The sequence below is a fragment of the Macaca thibetana genome, chromosome 12 (assembly GCF_024542745.1).
Source record: "Macaca thibetana thibetana isolate TM-01 chromosome 12, ASM2454274v1, whole genome shotgun sequence".
NCBI lineage: Eukaryota > Metazoa > Chordata > Mammalia > Primates > Cercopithecidae > Macaca > Macaca thibetana.
Window position 1 is genome coordinate 90,575,756 of NC_065589.1, and position 26,068 is coordinate 90,601,823.

Here is a 26,068-nt window from a genome sequence, read left to right on the forward strand (position 1 = left end):
AGCTATGGTAAACATTTCTTCAGAGAATCAATTCACATCAACCGTGTGCCTTTGTCGAGGAAACAACTTGCTAATTTATCTTGGGAAAACTTTTCTCTGAAAGTTTACAATGCTTAAGGTGGCACTATCTCTCCTCCGACTTCTATGGCATAGCATGGAGCCCAAAATTGGCTTATTTGGAACAAACTTAATGTTCTAGGAGTAGATACCAACTATAGCATAGTTCAGAGGGGGGAAAAATTCTCTTGAACTCAATATTAGTATGACCCACCTCAAAAATAAACCAGTGTCAGCAGGCTCTACCTGAGGTATGCCTAGATTCTAAGTTGCCAAAATGAAAAACATCAGGCAGGAGAAAACAGAAGACACAAATCATGTGTGTAGAGTGATTCACCGTTTTCAAAAACAGGTTTAGGAAACAATATATAACCTTCTCCCTACAAGAAGCCTGTGAAGTAAGCTGAGTGTTATCATCCCTATTGTACAGATAAGGCTGAGGAGGTGAGGTCATTTACCCACAGGTACTCAAAATGCAGCAGAGCTGGGTGGTGAACTGAGGTCTTGACAAATCCAAGCTGCTTCTGTATGGACCATGCTGTCTCCAAGCCAAGAACCTGCATGATTCAAAAATTCCTTCATCACTGAGAAGTGGGTGTTCACATTAACATGATCAATCCCTGGGTTTTTTTTTTTTTTTTTTTTTTTTTAATGTATGAGAACTGACATAAAGTTGCCATGAAGAAGATTTATACCTCTGCTATAGGCTTCTGCATCACAGCTTAAAATGACCCAAGTATTAGTGACCCACAGCATAGCTGAATCTGTGGAAAGATACTTTGTACTGGAATTTTGTGATATTTTGATAAGTCCAAGAGGAACTCAGGGATCTTTCCACACATATATCTCACATTCCCCTGACAAACAACGGCAGCTGCTAGACACCCAAGGGCTCCATCACTTCATTAAGTCTTTTGTAAGAGTATTACAGGTAGCAGCCAGTGAGTGTTGAGGTCCACCGGTATGGCTGACAGTTAATGTGAATGCTCATGAAACAGGGCAACCTCAGAGTCAGGAAAAGAAGAATCATCTTCATCCAAAAGAAACAGCTAGGAAGGACTGGCAGAAGCTGCAGAGTTGTAAAGACTTGAGCTTACCTAAAATGGGCTCAAACTCTCCAGCTCACACCCTGACTCTGAGGTTGGCCCTGGCATCTGGCTTAGGCGGACCTGGTCATTCAAATCTCCACTGAGGAGCTACTGTGGGCCAGATGTCATACTAGAAAGAGACAGGATAGTCCTTGCTATGGAAGAGCTTGCAGCCTCAAGGGGAGTCCAGAAAGCTTCCATCTTTATTCTAGGGAGCTCACAGCTCAGCAGTGAGGATGTCCCCTTCTGACTAACACATGTCCAAGGGCAAGTGATACTGGGCAATAACTCTGATGAAAGTTACAAACAGGTTCAGCAAGTAAGAGCCACTGTGAGAGAGATCAGGTAGGAAATAAGGGTAACACCATTCCACCCCCAGTGAGATTCATTAAGAATCATGAGCTTTTCCAAAGGAAAGGAATATACAAAAACAAAGAGGTGAAAGAGTCTGTATTAGACTGCAGTAAATCAAGGATGTATCCTATAATCTGTAGGATAACCACGAGAAGAGTAAAATACTGTGTAGTTAGCAGGCTCAAAGACAGGAAAAATGGACTGCAAATTTGTGCCTAATCCAAAGTCAAAAAGGAGGAAAAAAACATAAATCAGGTAGATCAAATAGAAAACAAACTGTAAGATGGCAAACATAAGCTCATGTACATCAATAATCACATTTATGGTAAACAGATGCATTACTCCAATTAAAATAACCTAAAAACAAAAATATTTTTTAAATGGACAAAGACAGTGAGGAGGAGGAACAACTCAAGTACATTACAAAAAGCATGCAAGAGGATAAAAGTCACCACATGGGTCTGTCTTGTTGCCCACAAGGAAGAGTCTGCCAAGCCTATCATGGTGCTGTGTCCCTCGGTATCCATATCTTTCACAACTCATTTGTTTGCCTCCATGCAGTGTCAGGAAAGCAAATCACTTTATTGGAGAAGGCCATAGAAAACTCCGCTGTCTTGCTGATTCTTTATTTAGAAAGCCCTTGTTCCTCCCTGTTAGGGCTAATTCATTTGGTGCATCCCTGCATATGCACATTAGACCCTGCATTGTATCTAGATTATCACATTGTTTTATTGGAAACTGCCTAACTACTTTTCTGGGGGACACCATTAACTGTGGAAAGGGATCCACTAGTCCTACCCACATTCCGTGCCCCACCTTCTCCTCCTCCCCCATGCCCCAGCCTCCAAGTACCAGGCTCCATTAGTATAGTAATAAAACCACTACTGTTTGGTTAGCAGTAATGAGTTCTAAAAGTATCAATGGAGTGTTTCATGGAGAAGGACCATTGTTAGGTGCAGCAAACTTTCCCGGCATCAATCAACTACATACAGTAGATTGTAGCAGTTTTTTTAAGCACGTCAGGAATGCAATGAAAAATAGCACAATTCTTGCTCCTCAAGGACAATACAATGTAGCTCAGACAACTAAACACAATGACTGGTGAATAAATACACTAATTTCTACAGAGGCTGGCTCTATTGTATCCTTGTTTTAAAATCTGGGTTTCATTGTCCTAGTGTCCTAGTGTCTGTTGCTGCCTGCCCACCCCCAAAAACTGTCACCTTGACTTGCCAATCTCCTACAACAATATCTTTTGTGTTGTATATCTGTTAACTCCTCAAGATGAGGAAGATAAGAAGGAAGGAAGGTAGAGTCAAATAGTTTTGTCATAGTTTTCTATCTGCTGGGTTAGAAAGGGGTTAGCTGATTAACCCTCCTGGGGTTAATGGTTCAATGGGTTGAGCCATGAGATTGTTGCTATTCAACCATTTCTGACCTATAACAGCAGCAAGTTCATATGGTCCAAACTAATGGCAACAGAAACAGAAATACTTGACTACTTGGTTAAGAAAAGATATGGAAATAATTTCCATTTCAGTTTAGCTTTTTTTTTTTTTTTTTTGGAGACAGGGTCTCGTTCTGTCACCCAGGTTGGAGTACAGCAGCACAATCATGGCTCACTGAAGCCTCACCTCCTGAGTTCAAGCGACCCTCCCACCTCAGCCTCCCAAGCAGCTGGGAGTACAGGTGCACACAACCATACCAACCATACCTGGCTAATTTTTGTATTTTTTTTTTTTAAAGCGATGGGATCTTGCTATGTTGCCCATGCTGGTCTTCAATGCCTGGGCTAAAGCGATCTGCCCGCCCCTGCCTTCCAAAGTGCTGGGATTATAAGCATGAGTCACCGTGCCTGGCCCTGTTTCATTTTTTTCTAATTGATATATATATATATATATATATCATATACAGAAGAAAGGAAGAGGAAATATAAGACTGAAGGGAGAAGAGACAGAATCAGAAAATATTCCCTCTAAAGGGCATTCCAACAAGATTCATATATGAACTGCAAATTTTTGATCCTCCTTTTTCCTCCTACCCCAGGGAAAAAGATCTTTTGCTATTCTTTCTGTGCCTCTCATTTAGCTTATAAAAAACATACACAAGGGCAACCTTCAGCAGGTTCTGGCTCCACATGCCACCTGCCAAGTGCTCAAAGACAATACTAAGAGGAAAAAAATCAGTCTCATTTATACAGGTCAGCGAAGGCTTTAATGAGTGATAACACAGGAAAGGAAAAATAAAAGCTTATATTTAGCAGCATTCAAGGAGATGAAGTAGCTTAGGGAGAGGGAGATTAACCCAAAATGAGTTTGTAACCTACTGTCTGGCTTCCAAATGACACTTGGGATACTTTTATGATCTCAGCTATGGGAATACCATAATGAGGTCACACCTCCCTGGATCACAAAAGCTACACAGTAGAGCTAGCACACAGCCCTGCCCACTTAAATGTTCATCAGACAATTAGCTACAACCTCAAAGGAAAGCTGAATGTCCAAAGGGTATCAAGGTTATTTTATGACACCCAATAAAAGGGTACCATGTGCTCAGCTCCCAGAAGTCTGGTCACATGGGAGTCATTCAAGTAAAATACACTGTTCAGAGTGCTAGGAATTTGCTAAGATTTAATGGGAGTGAAATGGAAGTAGAGCTAGAGACAGTTGACAACACCTGGCCCTAACTAACAGAATGAACAAATGATGAGGACTTTTCCCCAATATTTAAGGTGAGCTGTAATGCTACTTACAGTGATGGGCAAAAATAGCTGGCTGGCTCTTGACTTAGCCCAAAGTGGGTTAACTGTCTCTTAGGAAAGAGATGGGAGGAGTGGATTTTAGAACCAACTTCATATACCACTTCTCATTCCAGAAGTGTACTGCCAATGAAATGCATGGATAATATAAGCAAAGATGGCCTATGGGCAGATTCCTAAGGGAAGTGGTATATTTCCTGTCTTGAACAAGCACCTACTTCTCTTTTTTTCAGCATTCTTCCTCCCACTGGTGGTATGTAGAATACACTCCACTTCACTGACACAACCCCAAATACACAACCAATTATGCCTGTTGTTTGTTCAGGTTTTTATTAGGGAGTATAATTAACCTTCCCTTCTCAGAATTTCTCAACTCTTATCAAAAATCTTATCTGCTTCTATCAAATTCTCTCAGGACAGCATATTTAGCTGAATATCCCTTAGGAAAGGAAGTGAAAACTAACCAATGCCTTCATATCTTTTTTCTAATAGGAAATTTTTTGCTGGGGAGCAAAGAGGGAGGGAAAGGAGGATGTTTCTTTTAAAGACTATTGCTCTAAGTAATTCAGAGACCAGGTGGCTTGCTCTTCTTTAACTAGAAGTAATTAAGAGCTACCAGTACACTTAGTGATTCTGCAGCAAGCACAGAGGGGATACAATCTGGGGCAAAGGGAACTAACAGGGCTCTCCTCCCACAACGACCCCTCCAGGAAGTCAGCAAGCTGCCATAAGGCCACTCTGCTCACAACATTTGTATTTCTCTCCCAAGGGGAGTCTTATTTCAATCAAGGAAATCCTTCATGGGGATAGGATGCACCTTGTCACCCAGAAAAATAAGAAGCTTACGTTAAGGGAGTAAGAAGGTTCAAGCATTCACCATGAGTCCGAAAAGCCAAGCACAGACAGACATCGGTGGGGTAAGGGTGAAGGGATGGTGGTCCATCAGATATGAGCCCCTTGACTGGTCCACTACTGAAGTCACAGTACCAAATTCAAGATTTAGCTAGCATTCCTTCTGAGTCAGAGAGAAATCAGATCAGTTACATGTTGCTCAGTCAGGTCTGAGAATCCTGGGGCCTTGGCACAATAGCTTTCAGAATACTACATCGACTCAGCAAGAACTCTGACCATGAACAGACTTCCTCTCCTGGTTCTAAAGATCTGATCTGGAGAAACTAGAATAAATGTAGTCCCTCCCAGAGAAGTTCTTGTCAATCAATGACTATCACTGTACTGCTGCGATGAGACACCAATCATTTCACTGGCTAAATGAGAAGACAATGTGATGGTGTGATGTGTGAATTTGAGCTGCACTGGGAGTAGGTACTGGTCTGCTGCTAGAGTCAACACCTGTACACGTGACTGGAGCCTGGCACAAAGGCACTGTGTTTACAACCTGTGCTCCACATCGACAGCAAGCACTTGGAGTGACAGCTGTCTTCTGAAGGCTGAAAGATGAAATCAACACTGATGAAAGGCTATTGGCTGTTCTCTAGGAAGAAGAGTCCATAAACTTGGCCGAGACAGAGCTGTATTGTTCATCCCTGCCACTCCCGTTGCTTCTTTTCCAAAACTGTCACTTAAAAACCATTTTTTTTCCTACTCATTTTGTCTCAAGTTCACACACCTAGACTATTACTAAGCTATTATTGTTTCTGCCTCTGAAATACATCTTTGGGTCAATTTTTCTCTATTTTGATACCCCTGACTACATCCACCAGGTGCAGTATTGCATCATGGTTACAAATCCCAGCTTTGCCCCTAAGTAATATGACCCTGGGAAAAGTATCTACTACTCTGAGATACCATCTGAAAATGGTGATTGTAAGGATTAAATGGGGGAAAACACATACAAAGTTCTCCATAAAGTATCAGTGCCATCATCAGCATCATCGTTAATCAGGGTCCGATTACTGCCTAACTGTACTCTGATGCCATGTCCTCTGGTACCCAGAGTCACCATTAGCAGTCATGTTGATGGCAACTCCATTTGATGTAACTCTCAATTATATCCCATATCAAATGAGAAACTTATCCCCAAGACTGTGAAACTTTACCATGCCTTCCCCATGACCTCAATCACACTCCTCTCCTTAACCTCCCCCAGTCAGGGAAACTAACTCTCTGCTTCGGACTTCCTTTTTACATTTCTGAAAAAAGCAGTGGGGGAGGGGCTCTCAAACTAGTTTTACCCACAGCAGAGACCATGATTTTATTACCTTTCTCCATATCCTCATTAAAAAAAATTGCTTATATAAAGAATAAGTGGTGTCTTACCACCTTTATACTGAAGACATATTTGCCAGCTGCCATTTTTCTAATCCCTCACAGCAATTGAGAATTTTTTTTAAGCCTTGAATGTGGCAGTCGGATTTGCGCTAATCATTTGGAATTATAATGTCTTTATTTCTCTGGACATCTTTGGAGGATCTTGTCACATAAATGAAATACGGGGTGAGGAAGGAAAGGATGCACCTACGAGCACTGCATCGGAGGTTCTTGACTCACGACTTTAGAAGTCTGAGAAGAAATTTATGAAGCCAATTGCAAACCCTCTTCCCTATTAACCAGAATTCTAGTTGTTTGTTGTTTTAAAGTATCTGCTAAGGATTGACTTTAGAACTCAATGCACCACACAGCAAGCATTTCACCCATACTGACAGAACTACAGATGGTCCCTCACTTACAATTTTTCAATTTTACAATAGTGCAAAAGCGAAACACATTCAGTAGAAACCGTACTTCCAGTACCCATACGACCATTCTGTTTTTTCAATTTCAGTACAGTATTCAATAAATTACATGAGATATTCAACACTTTATTATAATAGGCTTCGTGTTAGATGGTTTTGCCAACTGTAGGCTAATGTCAGGGCTCTGAGCATGTTTAAGATAGTCTAGGCTAGGATGTTTCATAGGGTAGCTATAGCAAATGCATTTTTGACTTACAATGTTTTCAATATTTTCAACTTACAATGGGTTTATCAGGGCAAAGAAAAAAAAATCGCCATCATAAGTCTAGAAGCATCTGTATTTCAAGGAAAAACTAAATCTCACACACAATTCCTAAATTTCATTTGAATCTTTGCTATAGCTTGGGAAAAACAGACAGTGGGGAGGAAAATGCTAAGACAGCAGTTTGCCACCAAATATGACGCCCCAGATATTGTAATTTCAATTCTCACTCCCCAGAGGCTTTAAATGCATAAATGTTTTATAAACCAATCGACAAAGCTTACTCACTTGTCCTAAGAAACATAATACGACAAGGACACGGAAGAGAACATTAGGGCTATGATAAAGAATACAACGTAGAATTCACTGTGTTTAAAAGCATTTTTTTAAAAAAGTTCTTCGAAGATAAAAAGACCTAAGTGCTACATATGATTACTTATCACAACTACTCAATGTCTATTATCGTACAGGCAGAATCCAAGGCTCTGTGTTAAGTAACTTTCAAATATGCACCTTATTCTGAGCTGGGAACACCACTAATCCACCTACCAGAGAAACTCTCCAACCCTGTTCTCTGCCACCTTCCCGCCCCCATATGTCACTCAGAAGGCACAGTGATTTTCCCAACCCAAGTTACTTAAGCTCATTCTCATCCTTTACAAACAGATCCTTTGGCAGCCCCCAGCCTACCTGCACAAAATGCTGGATACCTTGAAAGAGCTACAGGAACTGTTTCTTTCATCTACTGAGTACCTACTGTGTGCCAGGTACTGCAATGGTGATTGTTTTTTATTAGACACCACTAATGATTAATTTGCTCTGCCTAGAAAATCCGTTTCTCCCTGGAAGATGAAGAAAAGGGAGGATAAAGAGGTTTGTTTCTAATTAAGATGAAACCAACAAACAAGCCTGACCCAGGCCATGAAATAGTACTTTCATTGGTTTATGAACACCAGAAAGAGGGCTTGGTACAGCAGCAGCCAGAGCCAACAGACTCAATGGGGCAGATAAAAATTCAAAATTCAGCCAAAATACTGAAAAGCAAGAGAAGAAACATAGGTTCCTCTCCATTTAATCCATGAGCCACTCTGGCTACTAGGCCACAACTGAGCAGACAAAAAGATTTGGGGACTTTTCCAGTGAACCAAGAAATGTGAGCAGGAGGAGGCAGGCATGAAGAGCTCCACCCCCGCCCCAAGGGAGGCGCTGTCAGGAGCCGGCAGAAAGGCAGACGCTGACACACCGCATCGCCCAGGGCTGGAAGAGTTTCTCTCAAATGACTAAAAAAAGAAATGAAAAGGGAAACAAAAATGGTATCTGCTAATAGTAACTCCTCATATTCCATTGATGTTATGTTCACCCTCTTACTAGAACTCCCTGAGGGTGGCAGGCATTTAGAGTAAATGACATTCTCAAGCCTCGGGGGAAAGAAAAAGAAAAAAGAAAAAAAAAACAGTGAAAAATATTTTACAGTTCTTTAAGATGTTAATTTAACTTCAACATAAGTACAATGGCAAACACTCATTAATTACCTTTTATGTACTAAGCACTATGCAAAGTTTTCAGATGCTGTATTTCTAATTGTCCCAGCAACCCAGTATGGAAAATAATATTTTCCTGACTTTTTCAGGTGAGAAAACTGATGCGTAGAGAAGTTAATCTTTCCCCTTAAGATGACAAAGTGACAGAGCCAGGATGAAGAAGTCCGGGTGACTCAGGAAGCTTTTTTCTTCTTTTCCAGTTCATCACATTCACTACCTTTAAATCACTTATAAAAATGTTTCTGTTATAGTCCTATGCCAGGCACCAGGAAGTAATGTGAGAAAATGAAAACAATAAACTTTTCTAAATCAGTAAGAACAAAATGTAAATGAAACATCTCAGAATTAAAGTGGAACAGTATGTGGTGCCTGGAAGGTCATATGGTTAAGAGTAGGAACTCTGAGGCCAGAAAGATGGGTTTGAGATTCCTATGCCAGCTATAGGATTAGGGGCAAGTAACCTAAATTCTCTCAGACTAAATTTGCTCATCTGTAAAAAGGAGGTGATGGTGGCAAAAACAATGACTCAACTCAGATAAAAGTTATACTTCCACACAAACACCATTTGTCAAAAATTATGCTACCATCACAACAATTCAAGTCTAGGAGGAGAAAGTGTGGGCTGTAGAAGGAATTGAGGGTACCATCTTGATGGAGCTATCAGATATCTTCAATCATATCATGTAAGACACTCAAAAGGGGAAGAAGCCCATAATAAAATGATGGGCCATAGCTCCCACACACCAATCTCTTTGCTCCTCTCCCTCTGATTCTTTTCTCTACTGTTAACACCAGTTGTAACCTAACAGAGTGTTAATGTTTGCTCAAGTTCAGGCTTACACTATACCTCTCTCTCCTCACTCAGGATGCTACTGAACACAGGAGATAACTATCTCAGTTCCCTCTTTGACAAGAAAAACAACATCAATGTAAATTACATGAAACCCATGTTCTTTCTATAATACTGGAAATAAAGGATAAGGATTTGCCCACATTGCAGACCTTCTATACTACTGAAGGAAAAAAATGTGCAGCATACATTTATAGACATAGGGAATCATAACATTTCAGAGCCTGAAACAACAAAAGAAATACTAATCTAATCCAGCCTCCTTTTGAGTAGTCACAAGAGATATATAACTTGCCCAAAATCTGTCTTAAGGCTAAATTATGATAGAATATACTGCAAATCAGAAGAATTCTTACTCTTCTACATCCCCCTAGCTTCTGAATAACAACTCAATGTATATCATGTGTTCTTAAAGACTTTACTATGTTATAATATATGTAATTTTAAATATCCACCCATATCAATATCATTCTGCACAGATGGAACTTGCAGTAAAGGCAGCCGAGTGAACTGTTCAAAATCCTACTGCAAACCATAAAAATCAAAGACCCAGAACCAGGAATTAGGAGACCCAGGTCCTGATTATCACTGACCAGTTGCTAGATCTCAAGTCACTTTACTTCAACTTGGCCTTTGTTTCCAAAGCCATGAAAAGGAGTTGGACCAGTTGGTCTCTAGGGTCCTTTCCAACACCTAAAGCTCCCTAATTCTCAATCACCTGGCATGCAAGGTAGACACATGAAAACCAATACTTTCATTATAAAAAGTCACAAGGAAAAAAATCACAAGACAACACAAGAGCTTTAAGGAAAACTGTGTTGAAGCAATGCTTGCTTTGGGGTTTTTCCAGAGGTAAGCACTGTGTTTTCCAAAGGCAAACAGTTCCCTTTCTCCAGAACAAGGACAGGATGTTGGGGACATGAGTCATTCTGTTGACATTCTAGGTACTGGTCAGTTGGAGGACAGGAACCACATCAGCTTCCTAGAGAGCACAGAAGAAAAATCTGCTCCAAAAAAGACCAGAAAGGAAGATGCGTTGAATGTCAGAAGGACCTTTGCTTCCCAAACCTTTCCAATCTAGCCTTCCAGTTAATGATAATGCCCAGCTCATTACAGCCAAAGGAGTAAAAACTTATTTCTAGAACCCCAGAGTCCATACAAGCAGCTAGATGCCATGGACAAAACAGCCTCCCAATACCAGTTAAGACCACCAACAATTTACAGCCTCAATGTCTGTTCCCAAGCATGTATCCTTTCTTTCTCAACACGTCAGAATACAGATGTGCCTTTACCAACCATTCTTTCCAGAGACAGGAATTAACAAAGACTGGTAAGAACCCCTGTCAGTTTTTCAAACTGGAGGAAGATGATGAGCAACAGCCTGCAGTACTCAGGGCCTGTGGTAGGGAGGCTCTGCCTATCTTAAGCCAAAAATCAACTTGTAGATAGACATCAACACACAATGTTCTCCATCTCATGTTATTTTAACATGTAAGAAAGTGCCACATGTGACCAGCTCATCCTCCTCTTCTCAAAAAAATGTTATATATATAATTTATTCCACACCCACTCTAGGACGGTAGCTAACGGCATCCACTGGATTGAATGATGCAAATAAGGATCCGTTCTGCCTTTGTTGTGTTTAATGCTGCTGCCACTGCCACCGCCACCACCACCAATTTTTTATTAGGACCCTGCTGGAGAACTCTGCAAAAAAATTAATCTAAACATAATCCTTCTGAATCCCTTACCTACATCAGAATTCCATGTCATTCCAAACATGCATTCACTCACTCAATCATCATTGGCAATCAGATGACATAAGCACCCCATTATGAGTAATTCTAAGGGCTCAAGTTGTAGGAAGAAAGAGAAAATGACACTATCCCCAAAGATGATGTATATTCATTATTTTTTCTATTTAAATTCAGCTTGGTGTCCCCTTTCTCTGTTAAGTGCCTGTGAGCCACCGCAATGCTATGGAATGTGAGGAGATACAAGATAACCAAAAAACAAAATGTTTATGTAGGAAAGGCTTGTCCATTGACATGTATTTAATTGAACAAACTGATGACACACAGTAACAGTTGCATTCATTGAAGATGCATTAATTCATTCAATAAACATGTGAAGTAAAGTGACTTGAGATCTAGAAACTGGTCAGTGATAATCAGGACTAATTAGTACATGGGTCTCCTGATTCCTGGTTCTGGGTCTTTGATTTTTATGGTTTGCAGCAGGATTTTGAACAGTTCACTCAGCTGCCTTAATGGAAGTTCCAATAAGGAACCTCAGATGGAAGTCTGAAGATGTGCTTCAACGTCAAAAAAAAAAAAAAAAGGAGGGGGGGCATGGATTGACAACAAATGTGTGAAGTCCTTTTACATTTATTTATTTATTTATTTATTTATTGAGACGGAGGCTCGCACTGTCACCAGGCTAGAGTGCAGTGGCATGATCTCAGCTCACTGTAACCTCCGTCTCCTGAGTTCAAGCGATTCTCCTGCCTCAGCCACCCAAGAAGTTGGGACTACAGGGGCTCACCACCATACCCAATTTTAATTTTTGTATTTTTAGTAGAGAGGGGGTTTCACCATGTTGGCCAGGATGGTCTCAATCTCTTGGCCTCATGATCCACCCGCCTCAGCATCCCAAAATGCTGGGATTACAGGTGTGACCCATCGTGCCTAGCCCTACATTTATTTCTTACAATTCTGGTTAGCTAAAGATCATTTTAGAGACAACAGGGTCACAAAGGTGACATGAATTGGCCAGCAGAGCTGAGACCAAAACCTTTGCTTTCAGGCCACCAAGTATGTGATCTGTCACTACTCCAACACCAGGTAAAAAGCATCACAAAGGCACATAAAAAGTCAAAGAGGTATTCTGTAGTGCCAGAAAGGAAGTACTAAAAAAAAAAAAAAATGAGTGTATACCAATAAAGGGACACAGAAGCCAAGTAAGGAGCTCCCAATGATCAAAGCTGAAATGATTCAAACAAAATAAAGCAGTATTAGATTCTAATCCAAAGGATAAAATCAACATCCATGAGTCCACACTGATACAAATGACTGAATAAGTAAATGGGGAAGAAGAGACAAATCTCCCAGGCAGAAGAATTTCAAATACCTTAAATAGATCCTCCTCTCTAAACGTCCCGCTCCTCAAGTGTACGCTGTACACAGTGACGTCCTTCCGAAGAGGACAGAGCTGTTTGGGTTTTTGGTTGTTGTTTTTACAGTTTTGTGGGGCTTTTTTTTTTTTTTTTTTTTTTTTTTAACAGTTTACAGTAGAGAAACTTGGCAAACGCTACCTCCGCCAAATGCTCAGGATCAGCATGTGATAAGTCACAGTGACATGTGATGCAAATGGCACTTTACCTCTGTCATCTTCCCCCTCGAAGTCCACAACCCCAGTTTAATCACCACAGAAAACCAACAGACAAATCTCAATTGAGGGGCATCCTACAAAACTCCTGACCAGCACTCCTAGAAACTGTCAAGTTCATCAAAAACAAGGAAAGTCTGGGACACTGTCACAACCAAAAATAGCCTGAGGCTCCACGACAACTAAATGTGACGCAGCATCCTGGATGGGATCCTGGGACCGAAAAAGAACATTAAGTATCAACTGAGGAAAGGTGAAGAAAGCACAGACTTCAGCTAATTCTAAGGTATCCGTATTGGATCATTGAATGTGATGAACATACCATTCTTTTTTTTTTTTTTTTTTTTTTTTTTTTGAGAGGGAGTCTCGCTCTGTCGCCCAGGCTGGAGTGCAGTGGCCGGATCTCAGCTCACTGCAAGCTCCGCCTCCCGGGTTTACGCCATTCTCCTGCCTCAGCCTCCCGAGTAGCTGGGACTACAGGCGCCCGCCACCTCGCCCGGCTAGTTTTTTGTATTTTTTTAGTAGAGACGGGGTTTCGCCGTGTTAGCCAGGATGGTCTCGATCTCCTGACCTCGTGATCCGCCCGTCTCGGCCTCCCAAAGTGCTGGGATTACAGGCTTGAGCCACCGCGCCCAGCCGAACATACCATTCTAACTTAAGATAATAACGGGGGAAACTAGATACAAGGTGTATGGGAATTCTCTGCACTGTAGTCTCATTTTTTTCCCATACATCTGAAACCATACTACAACAAAAAGTTCATTTTTTAAAAAGTCAAAGAGGAAGGAATGAGAGAGCTGTGTGCAAGGGAGAGCAGATGAATGAACCTGGCAAATTCATTTTGGCAGCAACTGTCCTCGCACCTTCCTACCCTCGCTTTCCTGTCTTCATGGACCAGTAAACATCAAGAAAGATCTTGAGGCAGAATTCAGTTGAGGTCTCAATTTGCTCCTGTTAAAAGCCGGGCCACACTGAGGGTAGGCCAGTTTTATTCAGTGACCAGAGATCCAATAGGCACTTTCTGCTCTTTTCCAAGAGGGAAGGGATCCTAGAGCCCGCTCCCCAAAAACAGCAGGGAATGTGCCTGGCCTGCTAAGGAAAGATAGTTCATGCAGGTTCCTCTCCACCCTGCCCTCTGACTTGGAGCACACCTGTTCATATTTTCATGTTTCACCACTATTTACAGATGAGAACAACCCTTAGCATTTATGGGCTTTTAAAATATTAAACACAACATCTGAAACTACCTAAAAATAGTTCGGTTTTTCCTCCGCCTCTCTCTTTTTGGTCAATTTTCAAGTTTTATGAATAGTGTATTAGGCCAAACTGATTATAATAACCACTTCATCAAGCACCTGTCAGAAATGAACTTTAGGCTCAAAAGCAGGAGAGGAGCACCTGGAGAACTCTAAGAAATGGAAAAAAGCCCCAACCTGAATCAACAGCCTCCCCTCCACTGACCTAACAAGCACACCCAAATCCATGGCCAATCTCTAAATAAAGATTTCAAATGAAACTGTGAATGCCGCTGACACAGTCATGAACTTATTCTTTGATATCTTGCACAGATTAAAGCTTTTTGCCTCCAAGCACTTCTCCTTCCCCTTTCGAGATCAAAAAGGAAGAATTCTTCAAGCATAAATGACAGGTGGGATTTCAATTCGTAACTCATGGGCATCTACCAGGTGAAAAGGCAGTATGCTGGGTATGCAGAAACCACTAGGATGGTGTACACCTCCTGTGTCACTTCATTTGGAGGGGTGAGATGTCTGGCGTGAACTTCTAGGGACCTTTATTAGGACACACATTTATTTTCTTTGACAGGACACATTTAAATTAATAGCTTCTCCTAAAAGTATTGAAGAACTACATAGGGACTTCTGTAAAATAACACTTTTTGAAACTGATAAATTCCCCAAACTTCCAGAGCTAAAATTCCCTCCACTCCACCCCACCCCAATGTCCATAAATGCAGTCACGTCACAGGCCCAGGCCTGTTGAGAGCTACAGTGAAATAGTCTTACCAGTTCACACTTCTCCTAGTACAGGAAACTGTTTCACAGGATAATTCCCAACATCTTCCTACACTTAACTTTATTGAGAACTGAGTCACAAACTGCTTGCAGCCAAATGAAGGTTCAACCCTTTTGTTGGCATTGCCTGCCTCCAATTCCTCCCTGGCTGTGGTTTGGACAGGATATATGTGGGAAGGAAAAAGAAAGAAAGAAAACTACAAAATCATTACCCCTAAAGCAGGGGGGCTCAACTATGGGTGACTGTCCCCCAGGGTATATTCAGCAGTCTACAGACACTTTTGGTTGACATAATTGGGAAGAGGCAGTGCTACTCATTGTTACCCAGTGGCATACAGTGGGCAGGGACCCGGGTGCCGCTCAGCATCCTACAAAGCACAAGACAGACCTATGACATAACAGTTATCTGGTCCCAAATGCATAAACAGGGCTAAGGTTAAGAAACCTTGTTCTAAAGCCATAAAGGAGACAAACTGCACAAGAAAACAAGTAGGTAGGAAAATATAAGTTAGTAATACTGATTCCTCCTCCACACTCTGCAGCATCTTCCTTCTGCCCCCTAAAATTTAAGTTTTGCTCATAAGGCCGTATCCTCTGCCTGCTTCCCTTGAATCTCTACAAGAGCATTCTTTATTTTTTTAATTTTTAATTTTTAATTTTTTTGAGACCAAGTCTGACTCTGTCACCGAGGCTGGAGTGCAGGGGAGCAATCTCAGCTCATTGCAACCTCCTCCACCTCCTGGATTCAAGGAATTCTCCTGCCTCAGCCCACAGAGTAGCTGGGACTACAGGCGTGTGCCACCACATTCAGTATTTTTTATTAGACAGAGTTTAGCCATGTTGGCCAGGCTAGTCTTAAATTCCTGACCTCAAGTGATCTGCCCACCTCGGCCTCCCAAAGTGCTGAGACTACAGGCATGAGACACTGTGCCTGGCACATTCTTTGTTTTTCAACCCACTTTCTATCTATTGCCATCTCTAATCTCTGTCGAAGATGTCTAATTTTACGATTGATCACTTGCCGTGATCAACCTCAAACTCAACTCATCAAAACAAAATGCATCATCAGGGCTTCTAAGTTGACTCCTCTGCTGCCTGTCCTGTTTCAGTACATGTCACACCACTTTCCCCATGACCCAGGTTCAAAACCCAAGAGCCACTCTCATTCTACTTCCTCGCCACCTATCTACTCACACAGTTTTGCTCAGCACTCTTCATCCAATAGCTAGCACTTTGCCTGCCACATAGAACTCACCCAAATATCTAATACATACAGAAACACTATTAAAGACATTAAGGTCATCTTTAACTGCTTCCTCATTTCCCAGCCTCCCAATCGAATCAATTGCAAAGCCTTACGAATTCTGCACCAAGGTATAAAGGCATCAACACAAGTGCCCTCCCTAAAGTCTAAATGACCTAATCCATCCCCATACAAATGGCAGATCAATCTTCCTCAAGCATAATCCCCATTATGTCACTATTTCACCCCCAACCCCAGAAAAAAAACTTGTCAACAGCCTATCAAATCCTTCCACCTCCACCTTGACACTGGCAGGTAGGTTCCATGTGTACAACACTCCACCTCAGCTTCCCCATCCAGGCTTTTGTCTCCTACTTCCTTTCAATACTATGAAGAAAACACTTAATAAGCTGCTCCTCACCCACGTCCAGAGGGACCAGCATCTATTAAAAAGGCACAGCAGAGACCATTCGGGGCTCAGAAACTTCTCTAGGCATCTCCCTTTCAACCATCATTTCAAACATCCTCCCTCATCCCGTGCTGACACCTTCTACTCCTCCACAACTTTTATTTGGATTAGTCACCTGCCTTCTGGTTTCACTTCTCTGTCAATGTACAGCCTCCAACACTGCCACGTGGCAACCCTGGGCAGAGGAAGCCTCGGCCCAAACCCGACCTCAGGTCTGGGATCCCAGCAACGGCTCAGGGTCCAGGGGCAGCTTCTGGGATTGGTTGTCACACACCCAGTTTCTTCAGAAAGCCAGTGAAGCTGTGTGCTGCTCTGGGGCAGCACCCAAGTGTTCCTGTCTCCATGGCCACCACATTCTCTCTTCGGCTCCCATGTCTACCTCTCCACAACACACTCAATTCCTGCCATGCCCAGCTCAAATGGCATCTTCTCCCTGAAGCCTGTCCTAATTTTCCTACCCAAACCAAATACAATTGCCTTCTCTTCTCAATCATCTGGTCGTGTTCACCCTTTTTAAAAATAAGTATCATGTTATGCTTTGTATTACATGGTATCAGTTTCTCTCTTTATGCCTCAGCCAACTGTATCACTTACTAGCTGTGCGGTCTCAGATAAATCAATCCTCTATACTATTTCTTTATCAATAAACTAGAGATAATGGTGCGTATCTCATAGCTGTGTATAGAAGATAAAGCCAGATAAAATGTACACGTGGCTAAAAGAGTGCCTGTGCAAGCAAATGCTACCTATCATTCATGTTTTACCTCCCTCAGGACTTAGAAAAGCCTTACATGTTAATCACTCAAAAAAATGAGCCGAATGTTAATTTAGTCACCCAAAATTCCAATTACTAGAGACCTGGCAGAAAAGAAACAAGCATTTCTTGAGGACTTACCGAGTATACCAAGCAATATATAAAGCATCTTACACAGGAGAATTTGTAATTCTCACATCTCCTTGCACTTGGTATCATTCCTATTTTACAGTTGAAGACTTACAAATTAGGTACTTAGCCTCAAGTTGTATAACTCATCATATAAAAAATCTGTGCTCTTTTCACACAGCCCACTACCTCCATAATACGTAATTTGCCTTATTCACAGGCTAGACAGCAACATAGCCTGGGGGATACAATAGGGAATAATACTTCAGCAAGTTCGCAGGCCAGAGGACAATATGCTGAGGCTTTTATTTTTATTTATTTTTTCGAGATGGAGTCTCACTCTGTTGCCGAGGCTGGAGTACAGCAGCTCAATCTCGGCTCACTGCAAAACCTCCACCTCCCAGGTTCAAGCAATTCTCCTGCCTCAGCCTCCCAAGGCTGGGATTACAGGCACCTGCCACCATGCCCGGCTAGTTTTTGTATTTTTTAGTAGAGATGGGGTTTCGCCATGTTGGCCAGGTTGGTCTTGAACTCCAGACCTCAGGTGATCCGCCTGCCTCGGTCTCCCAAAGTGCTGGGATTACAGGTGTGAGCCACTGCGTCCAGCTGAAGCTTTTATTTTTTTTAAACCAATGACAACACTGGCTCACAGAGAAGAATAACATAGAAATCAGAAGTTTATGGATTTAGTGGTATTGTGTCCACTTATCTTGAAAGACCTGACCCTGATGGATAGAAGGACCAAAAGAAGGAAAGGTCCATGCTGCTGGGTGTGCAAATAAAAGGGAAAAAAAGGAGGAAGAGAGGGAGAAAAGTAAAGTAGAAGGGAGGAGAGAAGGAGAAAAAGGGAAAACTCCAAGCTACCTGTCTTGGCCAGGAAACTCCCTGAGGTTCACAACCTGAAAGTGTTCTATCACTTTCACCAGCATGTCTCATTTTGTTTATTTTCTTAAATCATACCAGAAAATTTAATTTCTCCCTTTTGATGTTTTTTATTCTGAAAAGTACATGAACAATTCCAGCCGGGTAATTCTGACATCCAAAAACCTCATTTTTTTCTTCCTAACTGGCTCAGACAGATAAAAGGAAAGGAACTGAATTATCCTAATAATTTCCCTAAGTCTCCCCCGCCTACATTATGCTCATCCAGTTTCCTTGCAAATTACCCAGGTGAACCATCTGTGCTTGTGACTTTTTAAAATTCTTCACACTGAAGTTCTTTCATTTATTAACGGAAAAAAAAAACTTCTTCTCAATTTTCCTCCATGTACATCACAGGCAAAGCAGGATTTGGTGAACCCTAACATCCTTAGGTAAAGCAACATTAAATCCAAAATACACATAACCTTAATCTTTTTCCATCGGCCAATTTTACAATAATGCTAATTGCAATTTTAAAGGATGACAACATCTTCTGGGTGAGCCACAGAAATAATATATTTAGTCTACAAATTCATGGGATAGTGAACAACATGCCAAGTGCATTCCACTTCCATAGTCTTATGATTCTTTAAGCAAGACAGGCATTTTGAGAGCTTTAAAAATAATGATGAAGGGTTGTGGGGGGGCATAAGTTTTTTTTAAATGATGGAATTTAGGTAATGCTCTTTGAATAACCGTTACTCCAAATGGCAAGTAGAAAGTCACATGAGCATGAATTTAAGACAAAAGAACATCTGTACAAAAAGTAATTTCTCACTTATTTTAAATCTCCCTTGAAAAGGGGAGAGGGGAAAGAGGGGAGAATTAAAGCCTGACTTAAATAAAAACTAACTTGTTAACTGGAAAAGAAAAAGAAATAAGACAATGTCTGAAATGTGAAAGATGTCCAGAGGCATGGAAGTTTGCCCTGATATGCAGGACTCATCTAAGCCAGGACCTCACAGGCTCTCTGAATACATGTTATCTTCGGAAACGAGCAGGAGAAGTAGAAATGAACTACCAGAGCTATAGATGGTTAAGCAGCAGCCTTGGATTTCATTCTAGGTTTGGCAAACACTGAAATAAAGAACTGGCAATGACAAGACTGCCCACTGTATTAGATCAAGAAATTACGAGTCAGTTCTCTAAATTTAGTAGCTAGACTCATTCCTGTTTGACTTTTCAAGTCAGTTCAGCCCAAATAGCAAGTATACTATATGACTTCTAAGGCAGAAAACGGAAAACTAATTCCCTCCCATGAAAATCAGAATTCTATCCAGCCAAGACCTTCTAGTTCCCCCAATGTGGAAACACTTAGCAATGACTGTTCAAATGCTTAGCTCAGTTCTAAGACACTAAAAGAAAGGAGAGGGGAGGGATGTGGGTGCAGGAGTTCATTTTTGCAGAAATGCCATGATTAAACAACAAGGCTTATATTTACAGAACCACATTAAAGACTTCAGAATCCCATTCACTCTCTATAAGTGACAAATACGCTTAGGCAATGACTTTCTGACTCTGTCGAAAGACAGCAGCTCTTAAGAATTATTTTAAAAACAAAACAAAAGATTCCACATGACTGTTTTGCCTTCCCCCTCCCCCCACACACACACTTCCCAACTTCATTTATCCTATTCATCTCACAGTTGGGCCTTTGGTTGAAGCATATTTGAAAGAGGAGGATAAAGCCTGAGCCAATTATCCGAAGAACAAACTGTCTTCCGTTAAAGGCTTATAAAAATAAATTTGGCTTACAAAAAGAAATTCAAGGAGATTTCCAAACCATCCTCTCAATTTCATGTGAGCCTGTTGAATTTTTTAGTCATTCCTATTTTTCTCCAAATTCATATTGGGTGGGGAAGTTGAACAAAAATTCTAAGTGCACCATTGTAGTCTAGCTAAACAAAAACATAGGTTTCAAATTTCAAATCACATCACAACTAATTTAACTTTTAATTTTAAGGGACTGGTCCAGATAGTAGCTGAGAACCATTGTGGAGACACAAAATGGGAACAAGTTTCCTAAAAAAGCTAACAGGCCATCTGGGGCATAATCTAGCAACGAATCTCATCTAAACTCAATGTCCCTTGGAATGAAGATTTTCCTCTTTGGATTAAGACATTTAGTTCTATCTCTTGCCTAGAACTTGATGGCAAGCTGTACTTTCTGTAATCTGTACCCTAAGCACTACTCATCCCTTTAACTCTTGTGTGGGGTTTGCCACCGCATGTCCCACAGCACCATGGCAACCCAGTTGAACATACAGCCATTTCCAATTCTGAAAGAACACTCTCACTGGAAATACAGGCTGACCGGAGCAGGACTTCTGCAGCAGGACTATCTACTGTGAACCAAAGAATTACAAAGAAACGTTAACAGATTTTTTTAAATTTACAGCTTTGTGGAAAAATGAGTTAAGGCAAATCCATCCTTGACACTCTAACAGCATTCCTGGTTCAACAGGAATAACTGTTAGTGCTGTCAGAAAATAAAAGCATGCTATCTATTCTTTAGAGTCAACTGAATTGGGAGCAGACAGATTTTTCAGTCTCAGGAACAAGAAAGCCATTCCTGCAAATTTGGTTTTGTAATTTTCAGCAGATCAGGGTTTTGCTTATCCTCAAATTACATTTTAGGTCATTTCAACAACCTAAAAGACTAGAAATAAAAGATTATTCTTGTCCAATCTTATATGGTAATCTGTGATAAGCAAGTCATTTTACTTATCACAAATTTGAGTATATCTTCCAAAGGCCAAAAAAAAAAAAAAAAATCCAGCAGTTAATGTTGTGTAATATAAACTATTAATTGCACATTTCTTTCCTAGTGTGGGAGATCAAGTTGTCATTCTTCATTTAATAAAAAAAAAAAAAAAAGGTTGGGCGCGGTGGCTCACGCCTGTAATCCCAGCACTTTGGGAAGCCGAGGCGGGTGGATAACGAGGTCAGGAAATAGAGACCATCCTGGCTAACCCGGTGAAACCCCATCTCTACTAAAAATACAAAAAAATTATCCGGGCATGGTGGCGGGCGCCTGTAGTCCCAGCTACTCGGGAGGCTGAGGCAGAAGAATGGTGTGAACCCGGGAGATGGACCTTGCAGTGAGCCGAGATCGGGCCATTGCACTCCAGCCTGGGTGACATAGCAAGACTCTGTCTCAAAAAAAAAACTCAAACTTTTTTTTCAGAGAACAACTCTTTCCACATGTATCTATTAATATTATGCCTATAAGAGTTCTGAATTTCCTGTGAATGCCAGCTCACATGGAAACAGATGAGCCAAGAAGAACTAAGAGGAACTCATGTCACAGGTTGGTACCATACTTCTTGAACATAAATGAAAACTTGGAAAATTATCATGCTGTAAATCTAGGATCAAAGGTACCCAAAGCACAGTTAATGAACCCGGTACTAACCAGGAGGATTCAAAAACAACCCACAATTGGTTTGCTGCTTGCAAAAAAATTAAATTTAGACTTCCAAATCACACTATACACAAATAAAGTCCACATGAATAAAGGCGAATTCTTTAAAAAACATGTCTCTAAAGCTAAAATTAAGTCGTGTATTTTTGGATATGATCGTTAGTAAGAACATTCTAACTTTCAGAATCATGACAAAAATGGCCAGAAATTTAAAATTTGAAGTTGTAAGAAATTTAAACTTCTGTAGGCCTAAAAAATTTATCTAAAAAAGGAAGTGAGGAAAATAGTCAAAACAGATTAAATGAGTTATCATCTATTACAAGGGTCAGCAAACTATGGCCCACTAATCAAATCCAGCCCACCGCCTGTTCTTCTACAGCCCGTGAGCTAAGAATGGTTTTTACATTTTTAAATGGTTGAAGAAAATAAAGAGGAATGATACTCCAGGGCATATAAAAACTATATAATATTTACATCTCAGTGTCCACATGGGAGCACAGCCATCCTCATTAGTTGCCTATTGTCTAAGGCTGCTTTCACCCTACAGAAGCTGTGTGGCTCACAAAGCCTGAAATGTCTATTAGCTGGTCCTTTATAGAAAAAGTTAGCTAACCCCTGACCTATCACACAAAGAGCTCATGCATATGAAAAACAGTAAGACCCAATAAATAAATAGGCAAAAGAGATTTTTTTAAAGAAAAAGAAAAATGCAAGAAAAAATAGAAAATGTTCACTTTCACCGCCAAATGGAAAGACTCTCTTTGGCCTAGCAGATTAGGAAAGATCTGTGGAAAAGTCAACACACATTGGACAGTCAAACAAGAGCTAAGAAGCTGCAGGTGGCACTCTAAATACGTCTGACCCTTTTAGAATGCAATGCGGCAAAAAGAAACGAGTCTTAGAAAATGTCTATAACTCTCTTCTCACCTATCCTATGGACATAATCTCAAATATAGGCAAGTTTATAAACAAAGATCTTTATTATGGTATCTTTAATACAATGAAAAACCAGTAGCAATTTCATAGGTTTCCCTCTGTTTTGAGAGTCACGGGTGTTGTTTCTAAGTATTAACGTATCTGAAATTAAGACGTATCTTATAATCACATACATTTAATGCGCTATGTGTTTCCTCATGTGAAAGTGTTGACACCACAGTGTCTTACCTGTACTTTTAATCAACAGTGTCTTACATGTACTACATAGAGGCAACTCACATAGTTCCAATGAAGACATCTGATCGAAGGACTATTTACAAAGACGAGGGAAGGGTGAAGAGTACCACAGGGGCATTCAGGTAGAAAGTGACTTGAAGCATCAAGGAGAGGAAAGTAACCTGCTGGAGGCCTGAAAGAGGACCCACCAGGCAAGAGTGGTTTCTTGGTGGGACACACCACTGACAAAACTGCAGCAGAGAGCAGAGATGTGGCAACTGGCAGCTCTCTCCCCTCCCACTCTTAGTTCTCCTCAAGTTCCCCCTTGGCCAATCCAGTTAGAAGCCAGAGGGCAAGGAAGCCTGGAGGATGCATCTTTCAGTCAGCACCGCTGCCCACTCCCAAAAGGAGGGCAGGCAATAGGTGAGAGGGGTATTATGGTTTGAACGTGTCCCTTCCAAAATGTAGGTGCTGCCAAAGTGATGGTATTTACAAGTGGAGCCTTTAAAGGTGATTAAGCCATGATTCCCTCTCATTGGGATTAGGGCTCATATAAAAGAGGCTTCACTCCACATTTGGACGACTTGCCCTTATGCCTTCTGCCAGATAAGGATGCGGCAAGAGGGCCCTCACGAGACCAAATGCTGGCACCTCGATCGTTGACGTCCCACTCACCTCCAGAACAGTGAGAAATAAAATTCTGTTCCTTATAAATTACCCAGTCTCAAGTATTCTGTCACTGCAGCACAAAACAGACTGAAACAGGAGGAAAAAAGGAATAACCATCTCAGTCATTCTCCAAATCACCCCACGGAAAAGATGAAAAATGCATTCCCACTGTGGTGAGTGGGGAGAGAGAAAAGTCAATCTCAAAGTCTTAATGTCACCAAAATCATCCACTAAATCAGGATCCAAGTGGCTTTGCTCACCTCAAACAGAACTCTGACAAAGGAAGATGAGAAAACAGGGGTTTGAAAAGCTAAACATTTTAAATTTATAAAAGAAACCACTTTCCACAATGTTTAGGTACAACGAAGATATTAGGCAAATAGCTACCATGTTGGGTAGGTGAACCTCATTTAAACAATATGAAAATAGCACCAAAATTTGAAATTAAAGAATGAACTATTGTAAAGAGCAAGGAGGGTGGCAATCTTGCGAATGAATCAAGGGGTTGGCAGGGTTAAGGATGCGAATAGATCCTAAGGTCGATGTTTTCGAGACAATATGGGTTTGAAAAAAAAATCAATTTCTAGCTCCCAGTCTTCTGTATCTTCTAATTCACTGTTTCTGGTCAGAGTTTGGTAAGGGCCCTAGCCAGCGTTATTTCATTAAGAACATAAAGAGTTTAGGAGTCTAGAAAAAGGCCAATTTTAAGGGCTCAAAGAGCAACATTATTATTTAATGAATAATGTTACCTTCAGGAAATCTGATACCATAGTTCCAATAACTGTTCTTGCTTCAAGTCAGTATATTCAAAACCCCTATCAGGAAATAAGGGAAAGTCAGTGTCTCATTCAGAACAAAAACTAACTCTGTCTAACTACAATAAGACAAATTCTTGGTACCATCCAAGAGAGTCAACTTGCCACCCCTGGCACACAGCTCTACTCCTATCACATGCCCTCCTGCATGCTGCCTTTCCTTTCTCCATCCCAATTACACCTCCCAGCCAGATACACAAGATACATTTGCTGGTGAACTCCACTCCTCCCAGCTCTATGCATTTCCACTCAACTACCTCTACTGCCTTCAGTTATGCTTTACTTATTCAGTTCCTTCGCCACTGTTTTCTGAAAAACTGTCTTTTATCTGTGTTTGTTGTGAAACCTCAATCTGTCAGAATCTCCCAGAAGGTCATTACCAGTTGCCAGGGTGTTTATTTGGCATTCTCTAAGTCATCCTTTGAGGATCCAAAGTGAAGTCACCCAAAAGGCATATGTGACTGAATCAAATTTAAGATACTAACTTCCACCTCTATAATCAATTCACCAAGACACAGTGCTATGACTTAAGGTGGAAGTTTGCAAAGCCGCGCTTTAGCTAAAGGCTGCAACAACAGATGGTAATTGAAGAAATAAAACACAACAAAGGTATGGTTACTATTGTAACCACAATAGTGAGGTATTTATTCATGCCTCAGCACAGCCAAGAAAGGCCAGTACCTTTCAAACTAGGGTGTGAAGGTTGCCAATATCCTATCTGCCTCTGTCTCTTAGAAGTGGCGTATTTTCATACCTTAACAGAACAATTACCTTAATCTTTACAATTTGGCATCACAAATGAGGAAATAAATCAGTCCTTATTTCTTTTTTTGCTAAGCAAATCGCTTTAATGTGTAACAGTAGGCCAACTGGGGAAGACAAGACCCCAAACCCCAGCCTTTCTCCTGATGCCCTGGGACCTGTGTGCTGGGCCAGTCCCATGCCTGCCCCAATCCCTGAGGCCCACAAGGGCCAGAGAAGAGTGGGAAAAAAAGTTGGATGGTTGCAGCTCAGCCCCAAGAGTTCAAGGAGGTAAAAACAGGGGCCAGTTGAATTTGGCCTTGGAAAAATCCATCTCCAGATGCTGATCCATGAACTTCTTCAGAATCTCCTGTTTCTTCTGTTCGTCTGAGGTTGACAACCCCATGGACTTCTGTCTCTGGTCATACATCATCATCCTTTCCACCATGCTACGAGTCTCACTGTCCAGGTCTGAGAGCTTGGAATTCTCAGGGTTAATATTCTTGGTATTGATCTCAAGGTCACTGGACACCAAGCGGCTCCACCACTCCATCTTATTGATATTCTCAAGATGCAGAGTCACCACCTTGCCATCCTCAATGAGCCATGAGCTCTCCTCCACCTTCACTTCGTTGTAGAGCTCCCCATCGATGATCACTGGCTGCCCCTTGAGCCCCACCCGGAGGTGCCACCACTGGATGTCCACCACCACGTCCTTCCCTTTCGCC

The 26,068-nt window shown here is 41.3% G+C and overlaps 2 protein-coding genes across 12 annotated transcripts in view; both read right to left on the reverse strand.

The window, feature by feature from the left end:
• The window catches only part of FMNL2 (formin like 2), a 315,785-nt gene that overhangs the window by 234,713 nt on the left and 55,004 nt on the right, over positions 1 to 26,068 (reverse strand). The gene's annotated exons all lie outside the window — the stretch shown is intronic.
• The window catches only part of LOC126932835 (nuclear migration protein nudC-like), a 43,502-nt gene continuing 18,112 nt past the window's right edge, over positions 679 to 26,068 (reverse strand). The window contains 1 exon segment of the mRNA XM_050752072.1: positions 679 to 26,066. Coding sequence (XP_050608029.1) covers positions 25,624 to 26,066 — 443 coding nt within the window. The 3' untranslated portion in view covers positions 679 to 25,623.